This window comes from Cyanistes caeruleus, chromosome 6 (genome assembly GCF_971803275.1).
Source record: "Cyanistes caeruleus chromosome 6, bCyaCae1.hap1.1, whole genome shotgun sequence".
Lineage (NCBI taxonomy): Eukaryota > Metazoa > Chordata > Aves > Passeriformes > Paridae > Cyanistes > Cyanistes caeruleus.
In genome coordinates this window covers 21,065,536-21,077,904 of record NC_141706.1, presented here as the reverse complement: position 1 = coordinate 21,077,904, position 12,369 = coordinate 21,065,536, and the positions used below count along the sequence as shown (strand labels likewise).

Below are 12,369 nucleotides of genomic sequence, written 5' to 3'. Positions count from 1 at the left end.
GCTTTCAGCAAAGGGAAAAACCTTGCATCCCAGGGCATGTTACTTGCTGATGGCCAGTTTTACTTGCTACTGTCCAGTGCAAAGGCTCTGAGGTTAATTGCCATTATTTTGCATTGTCTACTTTGAAACCAAATGCAACCCCAGTCTAAAAAGTAATGGTCAAAGTCTTCTGAGCAAAAACAGAGGTAAAGTCTCAAAGGAGAGGCAATAGAGAAATTAAACAAAATGACAGCAGAAGATTTCAATGCCCATTACAACCCCAGTTTCATGCCTCTTTTTACCTTTGGCTTCTTATAGAAGCCGGACAGATACCACCTCAAGACTTGCTTCATGCGGGTGTATGGATCATCTTCAAGGACAGCCCTGCAGAACAGAACACAAAACGTTCTTTATGCTGGTCACACATCACATTAGTTTCTTACCAGTATAATAACATCAATTTCAATTTATTTCCCCACAACTAAAGGGAAGTAATTTCTGTGCTGCTGCCAGTGAAAAAGTTGTCTCCCAGCAGAAATATATGTATTTTTAGTAATGTAAGTCACACAAAACAAACTTTAAAAGTGGCACCCCTTGATCCACATTTCTGCAAAAAGACCAATAAAATTTCTGGAGTGTATTAGTTGCGATTGGATATTGGAGCAGATTAATGTGGGATTGCCACTCACACTAGCACTGAGTCACAGCTAGTAGAACAGAGTCAAAAACAAACCTATGCCCTCAAAATCAAAGATTTTTTTTTTCTTCTTTTTCTTTGCTTCCCTCTTTCATAAAATATCTTTAAAGATGATGTGCTACATGAACTCTATCAGTACTTTGAGATTTCATACAATAATTCAGGTTGGAAGTGACTTCGAAAAGTCATCTCAGCCAGCACCTCTGAACAATGCTTAAAGATGAAGCAGGAAGTAAACAAAACCAAAGGCATTCCTGGTATTTCCAACCATTTAGTCAGATTTAAAAATCCACTTGGGAAAATTATTGCAAAATTCATTTAGAAGGATCACCCGAACCACAAATTTAACCATTTTTTTATTAAAACCTCCAAACCTCTTGAAGTCTTCTTACATCTCAGCACTGAGAACTATTTCTTTAACTTCAGATGGTACAAATATCACAAACAAGGCTTGAAAATACCATGATTCTGTAATTACCCAGAGAAAGTGGAATAAAAATGAGTAACTAATGCTGCTATTAGAATATTGCACATCCTGGTTTTACAATCCACTAGGCATATCTCATTCAGAAGGCAGGTCCTATCTGGAAGTATAACATTTCCTCTTTTCTACTCTGCTGCTCCCAGCAGGCCTCTCGCCTCAATGGTTTTAAAAGATGTTTCTTATTTGTTTATTAACCATCATAATCATACTGCTTTGGGGAACAGAAGCGCTTGAGGATTTTGGTCGCTCTCTGTCCTGTTCTCCCGTGTACATGAGTACACCAGGAGGTGGCACAGCTCACTTGTGCAAAACTGGAAGGCATCGGCTGAATTCCCATCAGTTCCAGCCAACAGTGGCAAACATGTCCACTTGCAAAGGTGTCTGGAGTTTAACTTTTCCTTCCTTGCCCCTCACTGGCAGCAGTCTATCTGTAAAAAGCCACTGCAGCTGGTGCCTGGCTTGATCTATGCTGAAGCCAGTGACCCGGTATTATTTGGGAGCCTTTCTGGCACACACAGAGATATTTCCACAGATATAGGAAAAATACCCAGGCCAGGCCCACCCTGTGTGCTGCTTACTGGGAGAGCAGGTCGGCATGGTAGTAGTAGTCGGAGAGTTTGTTAAGGAATGAGCGTGGCTCCAGGATGAAGGTGGGCAGCACCACCCGTGACAGGTCCATGCCAGGCCGCAGCTGCTTCAGCAGGATCCACATCAGGCTCTTGTTCTCCTCAGAGACGGTTTCGGTCTGAGACGACTCCCCTGTCTACAAAGGCAAAGGGAACTTCAGGGCAGAAACAGGAAAACCATTCCTTGTGTGTGGGGTTCTCTGGGGGTCCAAGCTCACCCACGCACGCCAGGCCCTGGCACAAGGGTGAATGTTCACCCACACCACTGCAGAGACATCAGCCATGTCTCAGTAGAAATGAATCCCCAAAGCAATCAAGTGAATGGTGCAGAGAGCCCTGGGTGTCTGTGAAGTTTGGCATGAGGCAGGGAGCAGCTCTGCCGTGCTCCTCCCTGAGCCACTGCCTCCACACTCCTCAGGGCTGTGATGGGCCAGCATGGACCAGCATTAGCCAAGGGGACCCTGCACTGCAGGCCCTCAGGAGGTGTGGACATGCCCAGGGATGCTACAGCATCCCTGTGGCCTGGTGGATGCACAGAAGAAACTCCTCTCAGTCCCATTCTCTGCAAATGAAAGATTGTAAGATTCACTAGGATATATGTAGAAAAATATAGGAGGTAAACAAGTAATCAACAGAATAGAAGCAGTCCTCCAACTTCTGGACAAGACAAACTGGTGTGTCAATATCTCTCACTGCCAGGTGAGAGGCACAAAAACTCCAGCACCTGCCAATGCTGCTCCATAAGAGCCCTTTGTAGCAGAAGTGTAGGTAAAAAAAGCCAGGGATTATGCTGTGGTTTCAGCCCTGTGTAGTTCCTATGCATTCAGTGGTGTACAAGATGGGCAACATGGAGGAATGGGCCTTTCACATCACTAGAGAAGATAAATTAAACTAAGTTTTCAAATAAAAATGGCATTTTAATGCATCCTAGGCATCATAATTTAACAGTGAAAGAGAATACTTAGGCTTCCTAGTGATTTCTATGAGAAGAAGGGCACAGATCCACTTCTGGAATGGACTTTGGTTTGGGAGAGGGCATAGCACAACACAACAGTATTTACAGGTGGTATAAATCACTAAACATTCTTTTTCATCACCTGAGCATTGCCACCATGTTGGCTCCCAATCAGCACTACAGTCACAGCAAGTTTACCAGTCCTACAGGGCTTGCAGGCTGAGGGAATTTCAAACTAAGGAACAACAAAGCTCTGTTACTGTAACTGCTTTTCTATTTCTGTACCATTCTTCTTCTGACAGTCTGATGCAATATACACCTTGAACCTCCAAGGAGAAATGGAGTACCATAGCATCACCTAGGGCTTAAAATGCACATGGGTCTGTCAGAACTCTTATTATTTATCCAGGTTCTTGTGTGCATGTACTGTCAATATAAATTTAATGACATGTTGAAATTTCTGGACAAAGTGTTACTTAGAATGAATCTACACAGAATGGACATAAACAGAAAGAGAAGAAGGTGCAGGAAGATGTGAACAACCTTAAATAATAACCCTTTTTATAACTTGTTAAAACTACCAAGCTTGGAAAAAATGGGATGTTTTTCTGTTATCAATCTACCTACTGAAGTGTCTATTTTGTGTTCTAGACCAACTTTTGCAATCTCAAAGATCTTCTGACACCTGTTTCTGCCTTCACATTCCAACTACAAACAAGGCAAAACTGGAAATGCACAAACACCTTCCAAGAGCACAGCAACACACCTACCCACGAGCACACCTTTAAAATGAGTCCTCAAAGCCAAGCTGAAAATTTAACAGTGCCAGTTTGTGACCTTTGTCCTGCCACACTTGAATTGCATGCACAGGCTGAGGGCAGTTTCAGTTTAAGATGACAACTGACATTACTATTGGCACCCTTTGTGTTTACCTTCATACATCATCACCCAGGGGAGCTACATCATTGCACAAAACCCATTTTAGTCCACGTTCCTTTCACCAGTGAGTTCGGACTCAACAACCAGTCCTACCTGTGTGTCCCAGGTGATGACAGCCCCACCTTCTGAAGAAATCTTACAAAACACCCATTGGCCAAGGCCACATGGCAATTCTTTTTGGAAGGCTACTGGATGTTACCTGTGCCTGACCAGGCACACTACAGAGAGTCTTATTTAATGCCACATGAAGTGTCACTCTCCAACAGAAATGTGGTCTTTTCTGTTTGGTTTGTAGTGCAATTTTTTCTTCTTTGATGTAAAACTGCAGAAATCTCTCACACACACCCACATACACACAAGTGTAGCCTGTAAGGTTTGTTCAAACACCAAAATACCAGCCTGCCCTATCACCACTTCTAGGACAAATTTGTCATGTGAAGAAAGGTCATTTCAGAATAAGCAGCTGACAGAAATTAAATTTGCTTTCATTTTGCCGCTGCATAGTTACTCATCTATATTCAAAATCTCCTCTTTGAACTCAGTTACCATTTGCCTGTCTGCAGCAGGATTTGAGGGAAAAAAATGCACTAAAGAGAAGCTAGGTGTAAGTAGGATATATTTGACTATATTTTTTTTGTCAATATTAGCAGTACACTTTCAGGAAAACATTGAAAGAAAGGTGTAAGAGGCTGGTGAAGGGTCTGGAGCATGAGCCCTGTAAGGAGCAGCTGGGGGAACTTGGGTGCTTTAGGCTGAAGAAAACAAGGCTAAGGGAAGACCCTATCACTCTCTAGAACTACCTGAAAGGGGGTTGCAGAGAGGTGAGTGTTGCTGTCTTCTCCAGGAAACAAGTAATAGGAGAAGAGGAAGTGGCCTAAAGTTATGCCAGGAGAAGTTCAGATTGGATATTAACAAAAATGTCTTCACTAAAAAGATTGTCTGGCATTGGAACAGGCCTGGAACAGATGGTGATGGAGTCACCATCCCTGGAGGTACTTAAAAGCCATGTAGATGTGGTGTTGAGGGACATGGTTTAGTGGTGGACTTGGCAGTGCTGACTTAATAATTGGACTTGATCTTAAGGGTCTTTTCCAATGCAAATTGTTCTACGATTCCATGACTCTAAGAAAAAAACAGCTTTCCAGCAGTGTGTTTCTTTGAAGCACCAACAAGATATCAGCTTCCTTGTTCAAAGCAGTAGGAAAGTGAGTGCTCAGAGCAGAGCTCCTCTGCTGCCTGCTCAGACTGATTCTCACACAGCACATTTGGCTGCCCCAGCTCTTTACCACTGCCTTTCTCAGAGCTGTCACAGTGACATCCAGCTAGTGAGGCTCTTTATGTGGAACAGAAATGCATCTTCCTGCTGTGAAATGTCATGAGAAATGGCTTTCAGATAAGCAACTGGCATTTAGCAATCAAGTGGCTTAAATGCTCCATTCAGACAGAAAAAAAAAGGATGTTCCATGCATATAAAAAAAGGGAAGTGTCATATTTTGTATCACACAAGGACTGAGTACCCTAACTGGCCAGGACACATGCTGCCCAGCATAATAATCCCTGCTCCTGCTGGCTCCATGAATGTGCCAATGCTGTGCAGATCTTTAATGCAATAACTGGTTAAAGTAATCACTGATGCTGGAAACACACCAAAGCACAGTAGCTGAGCTGCTGTTCATAATGCAGAATTATTAAAGCACATGATAACATCACGCAATTTAGCAGCAAACTGTGCTTTGCTTTATCTGTGAAATACTGTAACTCATAAAGTTGGCTGTTACCTGCCATACAGCTAAAAGGTGGAATGACAAATACTGTAAACAGATACATTTTAACAGGAACAGGCAGCAATCAAGATTTTTGTTTTCTCACCTCTCCAAATTCTTCATAGACTTGTTCAATATAAGTGGTCCCCTTCCCTCCTGGAGAGACCTCTCCCTGCATTTCTGACTGATCACTCTCGCTTTCATTTGTCTTCCGGCTGTTCTCATGTGCTTCATTCTCTGACTCCTCTATGTTGTCTCTCTCTGACTTGTCCGAAAAAGCATCGTTTTCCAAATGGTGGTTGTTCTCCAGGGTTGATTCATTCAACCTGCAACACACAGCTCATTACTTGCTTCAGTTTGATTTACAAAGCCACATTGCTTAAGGCTTTTTAAACACTGAAAAAAGACCCCCAGGACTCAGAATAGGGTGTGCAGACCAGGACAGTCTCAGACACTGATTTCCTAAATAACATGGGCTTTATTACAGAATGAGTGAGATACTTTCCATCAAAATATTCCTCCCTGCAAACTGCACTTTACAAAATGTGCCAGCTCCATTTCCCACCCTTACACAGCCCTGTTGCTGGCTCTGGATGGGAGCCCACAAACCAGAGGGATGCACAGCAAGTGCACTCCAACAACTCTACACTCCTGATTAGAGAACTGAAGTATCCATCAGGAGAGATTTTTCCCTTTACAGAAGGCAATCAGTGGATTGCAGCACATATGAAAAAGTTAACATTATTGGATACATTTTCTTTTCAGTGCTATTGCTATTTTATTTCAACAGAGGGTGGTCCTAAGTCAGCCCTACACTAGGAAAGGCAAATATAAAAACTAAGAGAAGCAAGTATTTTCTCACACACATAGCCCTCCCTCATCCACCAGGCTAACCTGGGGAATGTGCTTACCCCAGATGATGCTGTGTGGAAGAACAGAGTTGAATGCATGGAGTGGACAATTGCATGACCATCCAAATTATAACAGTATCTAAGGGAAAGCATGGAAGGTGTAACAAGCTTCATGCTCAGTGATCCAGATTTCAGAGAATGCCAAAAATTCTCTCTCAAGTAACCAATCATATCTCCATTTGAAAAAGCAGATGTAGTTCATATGACAAATGGCAAATATGATTACACAGGCCAGAGGTCAAGTGCTGAAAAGTATTCACTAGATGCACTTTTTTCAAGTGGCATCTATCATGGAAAAGGGTTTTTCTTATCATACATGTCTGCAGACACATTACTTCTTCCATGGCCTGGCCTAACTCCCATTTGCTGAGCTTCTCAGCTTGTTCTTCTTCTGAAAATTTTTTAACTGAGACCTCATGAAAAATTGTTCTTGGATAGAGCAATAAAAAAAGATTTCCAGCTATACAAAGGGTTACAGAGGATCTAAGCAGCCCCTGGATCTTGAAGAGTTTTGTAACTTCCTGTAGTCTGTCTTCCTCTCCAAGATTTCTCAGTACATGGCATGGGAATGTTCTATCAAGCATCAAGCTTCTCTATGATGGGCATTTTCTCAGGCCATTCTGGCCATGTTCCAGTTTTAACTAAGGATGAATGCTGAAAGTTCCTACCTTTTTTCTTTTCCCCCTTCTTGTTATTTTCTGTTTTGAAAAGATAATTGGGCATTGCTAGGTAAAGCCAGATTAAATTAAAAAAAACAAAACAACCAAACAAAAACAACAGAAGAATCAGAACACAGAACTGACATCAGCTTTTCAGAAGATCTCAACTTCCAGCTATGCACTGAAATAAGCTCATGATTTTTAACTTGCCAAGCAAGCCACATTGTGACAGTCACAGCTCAGTTTCTGGCAGAGCCCAGTTTCTAGAGTTCTTTTGGAAGTGTCATCTACAGCTTTCTGTGTCTTTAAAAATCTTTCTTTAAATTCCATTTGTAAATATATGTGTGTCTGCATATATATATACACACACAGTGTTTATATATACAAATCACAAGGTTTTTTAATTTACTGTTGTGCTGAACAATGAAACTAAGACCAGAAATCGGAATCAATGACCAGCACTAATAATTTGCTGTCAGACATTATGTGTCTTCATTGTTCTAGTGCCAGGATGTTAGTTCTCTTTTTTAGCCAGCAAGCAGCAAATGTAATGACTGACAACCAAATACATTGGAGGCACAGATTACACACACTTGAATTTAAAATAATAAAGCAGCAAAAAGATGAGGAGAGAGCTGTCTGGAGAGATTATCCCAGGATTCCTCACCACAGTTGTTTCCTGGATGATATGTCCAGGAAAATATTTGGTTTTGATAATTTAAATACCTAATTTATTTCTTAATTTTTGAACGGTCAGGTAAACATGTGAGTGTTGTCTGTGGTTGCTTTGCTCCCTTTACCTAGTGAAAGTCTTCTCCATGGGGAAAAAACACTTGAAAGAACAGTTCATTATAAGGCTTTTAGTTCATGGCTGAGAAGTAGCACTTGTTTCTATTTCGCATTTATAAGAAGAGCAAGTTTTCCAGTGTCATCTGTCTCACATTTGGGAAATATTTCAAGTTTAATGGAGTAAATTACTCTTTTCTTAGTTTTCTCCCACCACTACCACCATCACCCCCCACCCGAGTATTTTTTTTAGGATTTCAGATTTAGTCCAAGAGGGAAATCAGATTCATATGCACAGATTACCCACCACCACAAACAAGACAAGACTTAAGACATCCAGAACCACTCTGGGGAACCAAAGGGAAAGCAGATGCTTCTGAGCATCAAATATTCTGAGGATCAAATATGAGAGGCTGAAGTGCACCCAGGCTCTTCCTCCAAAGAGAATCACCACTATGTGTGATATGCTAAAAAAAAAAAGCCATGCCATGAGCTTGGCCAACCAATCAATATAAAGACTTCCCAGGGGCTTCCAATGAGATTTGGATCAGACTCCAAAAGCCAGGAGGAACGACTACGCTAAAAGTCAACACTGGATTTCCACCATGAGCATGGGTAACCTGGCACTTTTGCTGACTAATTTACTGTTTCATCATATAAGAGTTCTCTTACAGCAGTGCTTTATTCCCTTAGTGGCAATCCTGGAAATATAAACTGGTGACCAGGACTTTGGGTTTGATACTGTTCTGCTACATGAAGCAAAGAAAAAACTTTGGTTCCTGCAAACAAGTAACCAGCCAGACTCCTGGGGCTACTGGAGATTAAGACATGGAAGCCACAAGAAATACAACTCGATATTCAAAAGAAGAGTGCCCGGTGCCCTAAAAGTCTCTTGTCTAAAATCACTGATTTACACAGTACTTAAGCCTTTGATTCACTCACACAGTTCTCACTCTCATTTTTATACACTACTAAAGACATGGATTTTGAAATCACTGTATAATCTTGATTTGTTTCCCAGCAGGAAAGGAGCAAAGCAGCCAGCAGTCAAATGCAACTTTGGCTCAACAGAAAATCAGCCTTTGCCAGCCCCCAAGGGGGTTTTGTTCTCCCTATAATATCCATCATCTTCCCTTTCTTTTTCTGTTCTTGACAGAGTAGTTTGGCTAATTTGAAGATAGAGTTAAATGTAATTAACTGGCCCCCTAACAACTACATGCCAATTTAATTGGTAAGATTCCCTGTAGGGAAAGCATTTAATTAGAATGAATGAATCCCTGTGAGGAAGCCACTGTCACTGGCAAACCAATAACACTTTGCTCAGCACTCACACAGTTTGGGGTTTGCATTCTCTCTTATTTAAATGTTCTTCACTCCTTCAGGGATGACAGCAAGTCATGCTCCTGTCCTGCAACCCTCAAACTCTCCTTGGCTTTAAGCACTGGGGAGTTTGGGTACACATTCCCAACAGTGGTAGGGAGAACTCCCAGAAAGGACAGTGTACTGTCAAGATAACCACATGCTGAATGCCCAGTTTGAATCAGACTCAGCTAAAATTTGAGCCTGTAAAAAATACCTGATTGCAGTTACGGGTACTCTGTCCTGCTGAAAACTCTGCCATGTGTGCTTCTACTACTGAGTGCCATATCTCAAGATGGTTTTTAATGTTGGGCAACTAAGACGTGAAATAGAGGCATCACTTACGCAACTAAGAGGTGAAATAGAGGCATCACTTAAACATCATTCACACATCATATTCTGAAGAAATACTTTACTACAGTCTTAACCCTATCTTCTGCATTAGCTTACAGTAGCCATAGGTTTGCCTGAATGTCCTCAGTGCCACAGGTTCCATTTTAATATTACATATATTTCTGTACACAAATCCATCAGCCAAGAAACAAGTCCACTGCATTCTTGAATTCATTATCAAAGTGAGCACAGAGACTCACAGCCACAAGGAAGGTATTATGAAAGAAGCCCATGAGCACAAGTACTAGGGCACCTGATGTGGTAAGATACTAGATTTCCTTTTCTTCTCCTACTGCTTTTCAGTAAAGCTCTTCAAACTCTAGATAAAAACCCGAACAGCAGGACTGGAGAACACAAGCTGGGACTACCAGAATTTATCAGGGCAAAGGGTAGACTGGAATGCTGCCACCCCTTTGGTCCCATGGGGCCAGAGGTACCTTCACACTCTGAAGAGAACTCAGACCCCTGCTGATGTTGTAACAGAGACCAAGAAAACCTCTTAAAGGTGAGGTCCTGCTCTGCAAGGCATCATCTTTGCAGACTGCAAGAATTGCGACCCTAGAAACTGCGTAACTGATGGTGCATTGCTGTGAGCTCTGAAAGTCAAATTCCAACCAGCACAACTAGAAATAGACACTATGTTTCCCAGTTCTCACTCCAAAGGCCAAATGTCTATACCAGGAGGATTTTTGAAGTTGCTTATTCAGCTATAAGCAACAGAAAGGCCTGGGGCTTTCTAATGTGTAGAGAGCTTTGATGTTCCAAAATGCTGCAGTAATACCAAGAATATGAATAGAAAGGAGGCTGTGGGGACTTTTTTCCCCTTATGTAAAAATTTATCTGATTCATCAAGGAAGAAATTGGACACCCCTCAAAACCCCTGTGGAGAGAGAAAGTAATTATAAAACTAAGGATGCAGTGTGTGAACTCTGCTGACTATGACACAGTATTACTAGGGAAGAGTACACATTATTAAAAAATAGATCAGATCCAGAGCCATATGTGCTAGCAACACACAGACATTGTTAGTGACTGTGTCTGTGTAACTACAGCAGCTAGATTCTGCAATCTTTACTCAGGCAAGCCATTTTTCATGCTGGCATCCCCAGACACCATTTTGGCCCAAGCAGGGGACAGAAGAAAGTTGTTTATGTACAAACAAACACAGCTGAGATTTCCCCCAGCCCATGTGTTCAAGCATTAGGTGGCAACACCAAGTCCATATATTAGTGAAGGATGCAGCAGCAGAACACACAGGCTGGTTTTTAAACAGATTTCCTCAGTTTGAGCCATATGACACCTCTTCGTGCATTAAAGAGTAACAGCCCCATCTTACTGGAAGAACTCCTGATCTGACATTGCACTGGTGTGCAAGAGGTTGTTGAGCCCCACATGTGCAGAATCACTCGAGCAGTTCACTTCTCCATCCTTTCCCTGCTTGGAGGCACTGAGCCGGAAGAGGCTGGAGCAACGCAGGGCAAGTTCCAAAGCATCCAGCCAGCATCGGCCTGTGAAAACAAAAGGAATAATTTAAGCGTAGCAGAGTAAATAACACAATTCATGCGTTGCTTCTCAAGAGCTTCTTGCCTGGGAGTAAAGCTCATTATCATTATAATTCAGGAAGTCACTGTGTAGAATATGTTTTTCAGATATGTAATCCCTAGGTTATCTTGCCTGAAATGCTGTGTTTCAGCAGCTGCATGGATAATACAGTGGGAAGCTCACCACAACTCCGTCTTCCCTAATAACATCCCCTTCTGATCTCCCACAGCTTGTTCACATCCCATTGCCCCTTTCTGATTTAGTGTGAGATGCAGGCAATCTGTGCAGGTACAGTGCTTCCACACCAACCCAGCATGTTATGTCTGCAAGTAATACATTCCCCAAAACACATTCACCACTTGGCATCCCCACCTCACGCACTTCCCAATGGCAGGGAGATACCAGGGCACTGAACTGTGTGGGAGAGGTCCCTGCTTACTCTGGGGTCACTGAACCACAGCCTGCTCAGGGGTCCCATGATGGCTGTAGTGCTGCAGTAACCATCATTCCAATCAAGATCCAGAATGGTCAATATGTGACAGGGTGACTGAGACTAGAGAAAGCTGTCAGGCTGTTCATTTTCACTTTCTCTGCATTTTAAATTTCTTTTTTCCATTCCTTCTCTCTGCCTGGTCCATCAGATAATCTGTGTGCGACATCATTTTTTCTTATCTTGTTGCAAAAAAAATCTTTACCTGAAGGGTCCATTTTGCAGGAATTATAAGCATGGCACAGAGCCAAGACACACTGCAGCTCCTATGCACAGCCACAATGGATTTCCTTATGGCCCGCACAGGTCTCACAGATAGACAGCAAATGAAAAGCACAGGAATCCAAGCTGACCTTCAGCTCCTTTTGCAATGCTCCATACAAGGCTACAGAGCTGTGTGTCAAAGCCCAGCCTTCACAGTGCTGGAGCTGCTGTGCTCCTGGAAGCACCTGAAAACAGCCTGATTCTGTAGTGCAGTCATTAATGAGGCCAGGGCACCTGCAAATTAGCTGAACGTTCGAGAACTGAAGTATCAAGGGAGTGATCCTCTAATTTCAAGCTTGTAAAACAGAGCTCTTCATTACACTTCTCAGAATACATTTCACAATAATTAGAAGTGTGATTGAGAGGCAGTGAAGGAAACAAAGGATTTTGCTCTAGCAATGGCACATGCTGCAAACAGGATTTCTCTGGACCGCATTCATTCCTGGTCCCATTTGGGAAAATTTTCCATTAGATTCTTTTCTATCACACAGCATCAAGCACTTGCATAAATCTCACTGGGAT

At 42.3% G+C, this 12,369-nt stretch overlaps 1 protein-coding gene across 24 annotated transcripts in view; it reads right to left on the bottom strand.

Moving 5' to 3' along the window:
- Positions 1-12,369, bottom strand: part of OSBPL5 (oxysterol binding protein like 5) — a 179,827-nt gene that overhangs the window by 16,903 nt on the left and 150,555 nt on the right. For all 24 annotated transcript variants that reach the window (XM_086892605.1, XM_023929030.2, XM_086892610.1 and 21 more), the window contains 4 exons: positions 10,888-11,059; positions 5,550-5,769; positions 1,739-1,923; positions 282-363 (listed from right to left, as the gene is read on the bottom strand). In XM_086892605.1, the coding sequence (XP_086748731.1) occupies positions 282-363; positions 1,739-1,923; positions 5,550-5,769; positions 10,888-11,059 (659 nt within the window). The remainder of the gene's footprint in view (positions 1-281; positions 364-1,738; positions 1,924-5,549; positions 5,770-10,887; positions 11,060-12,369) is intronic.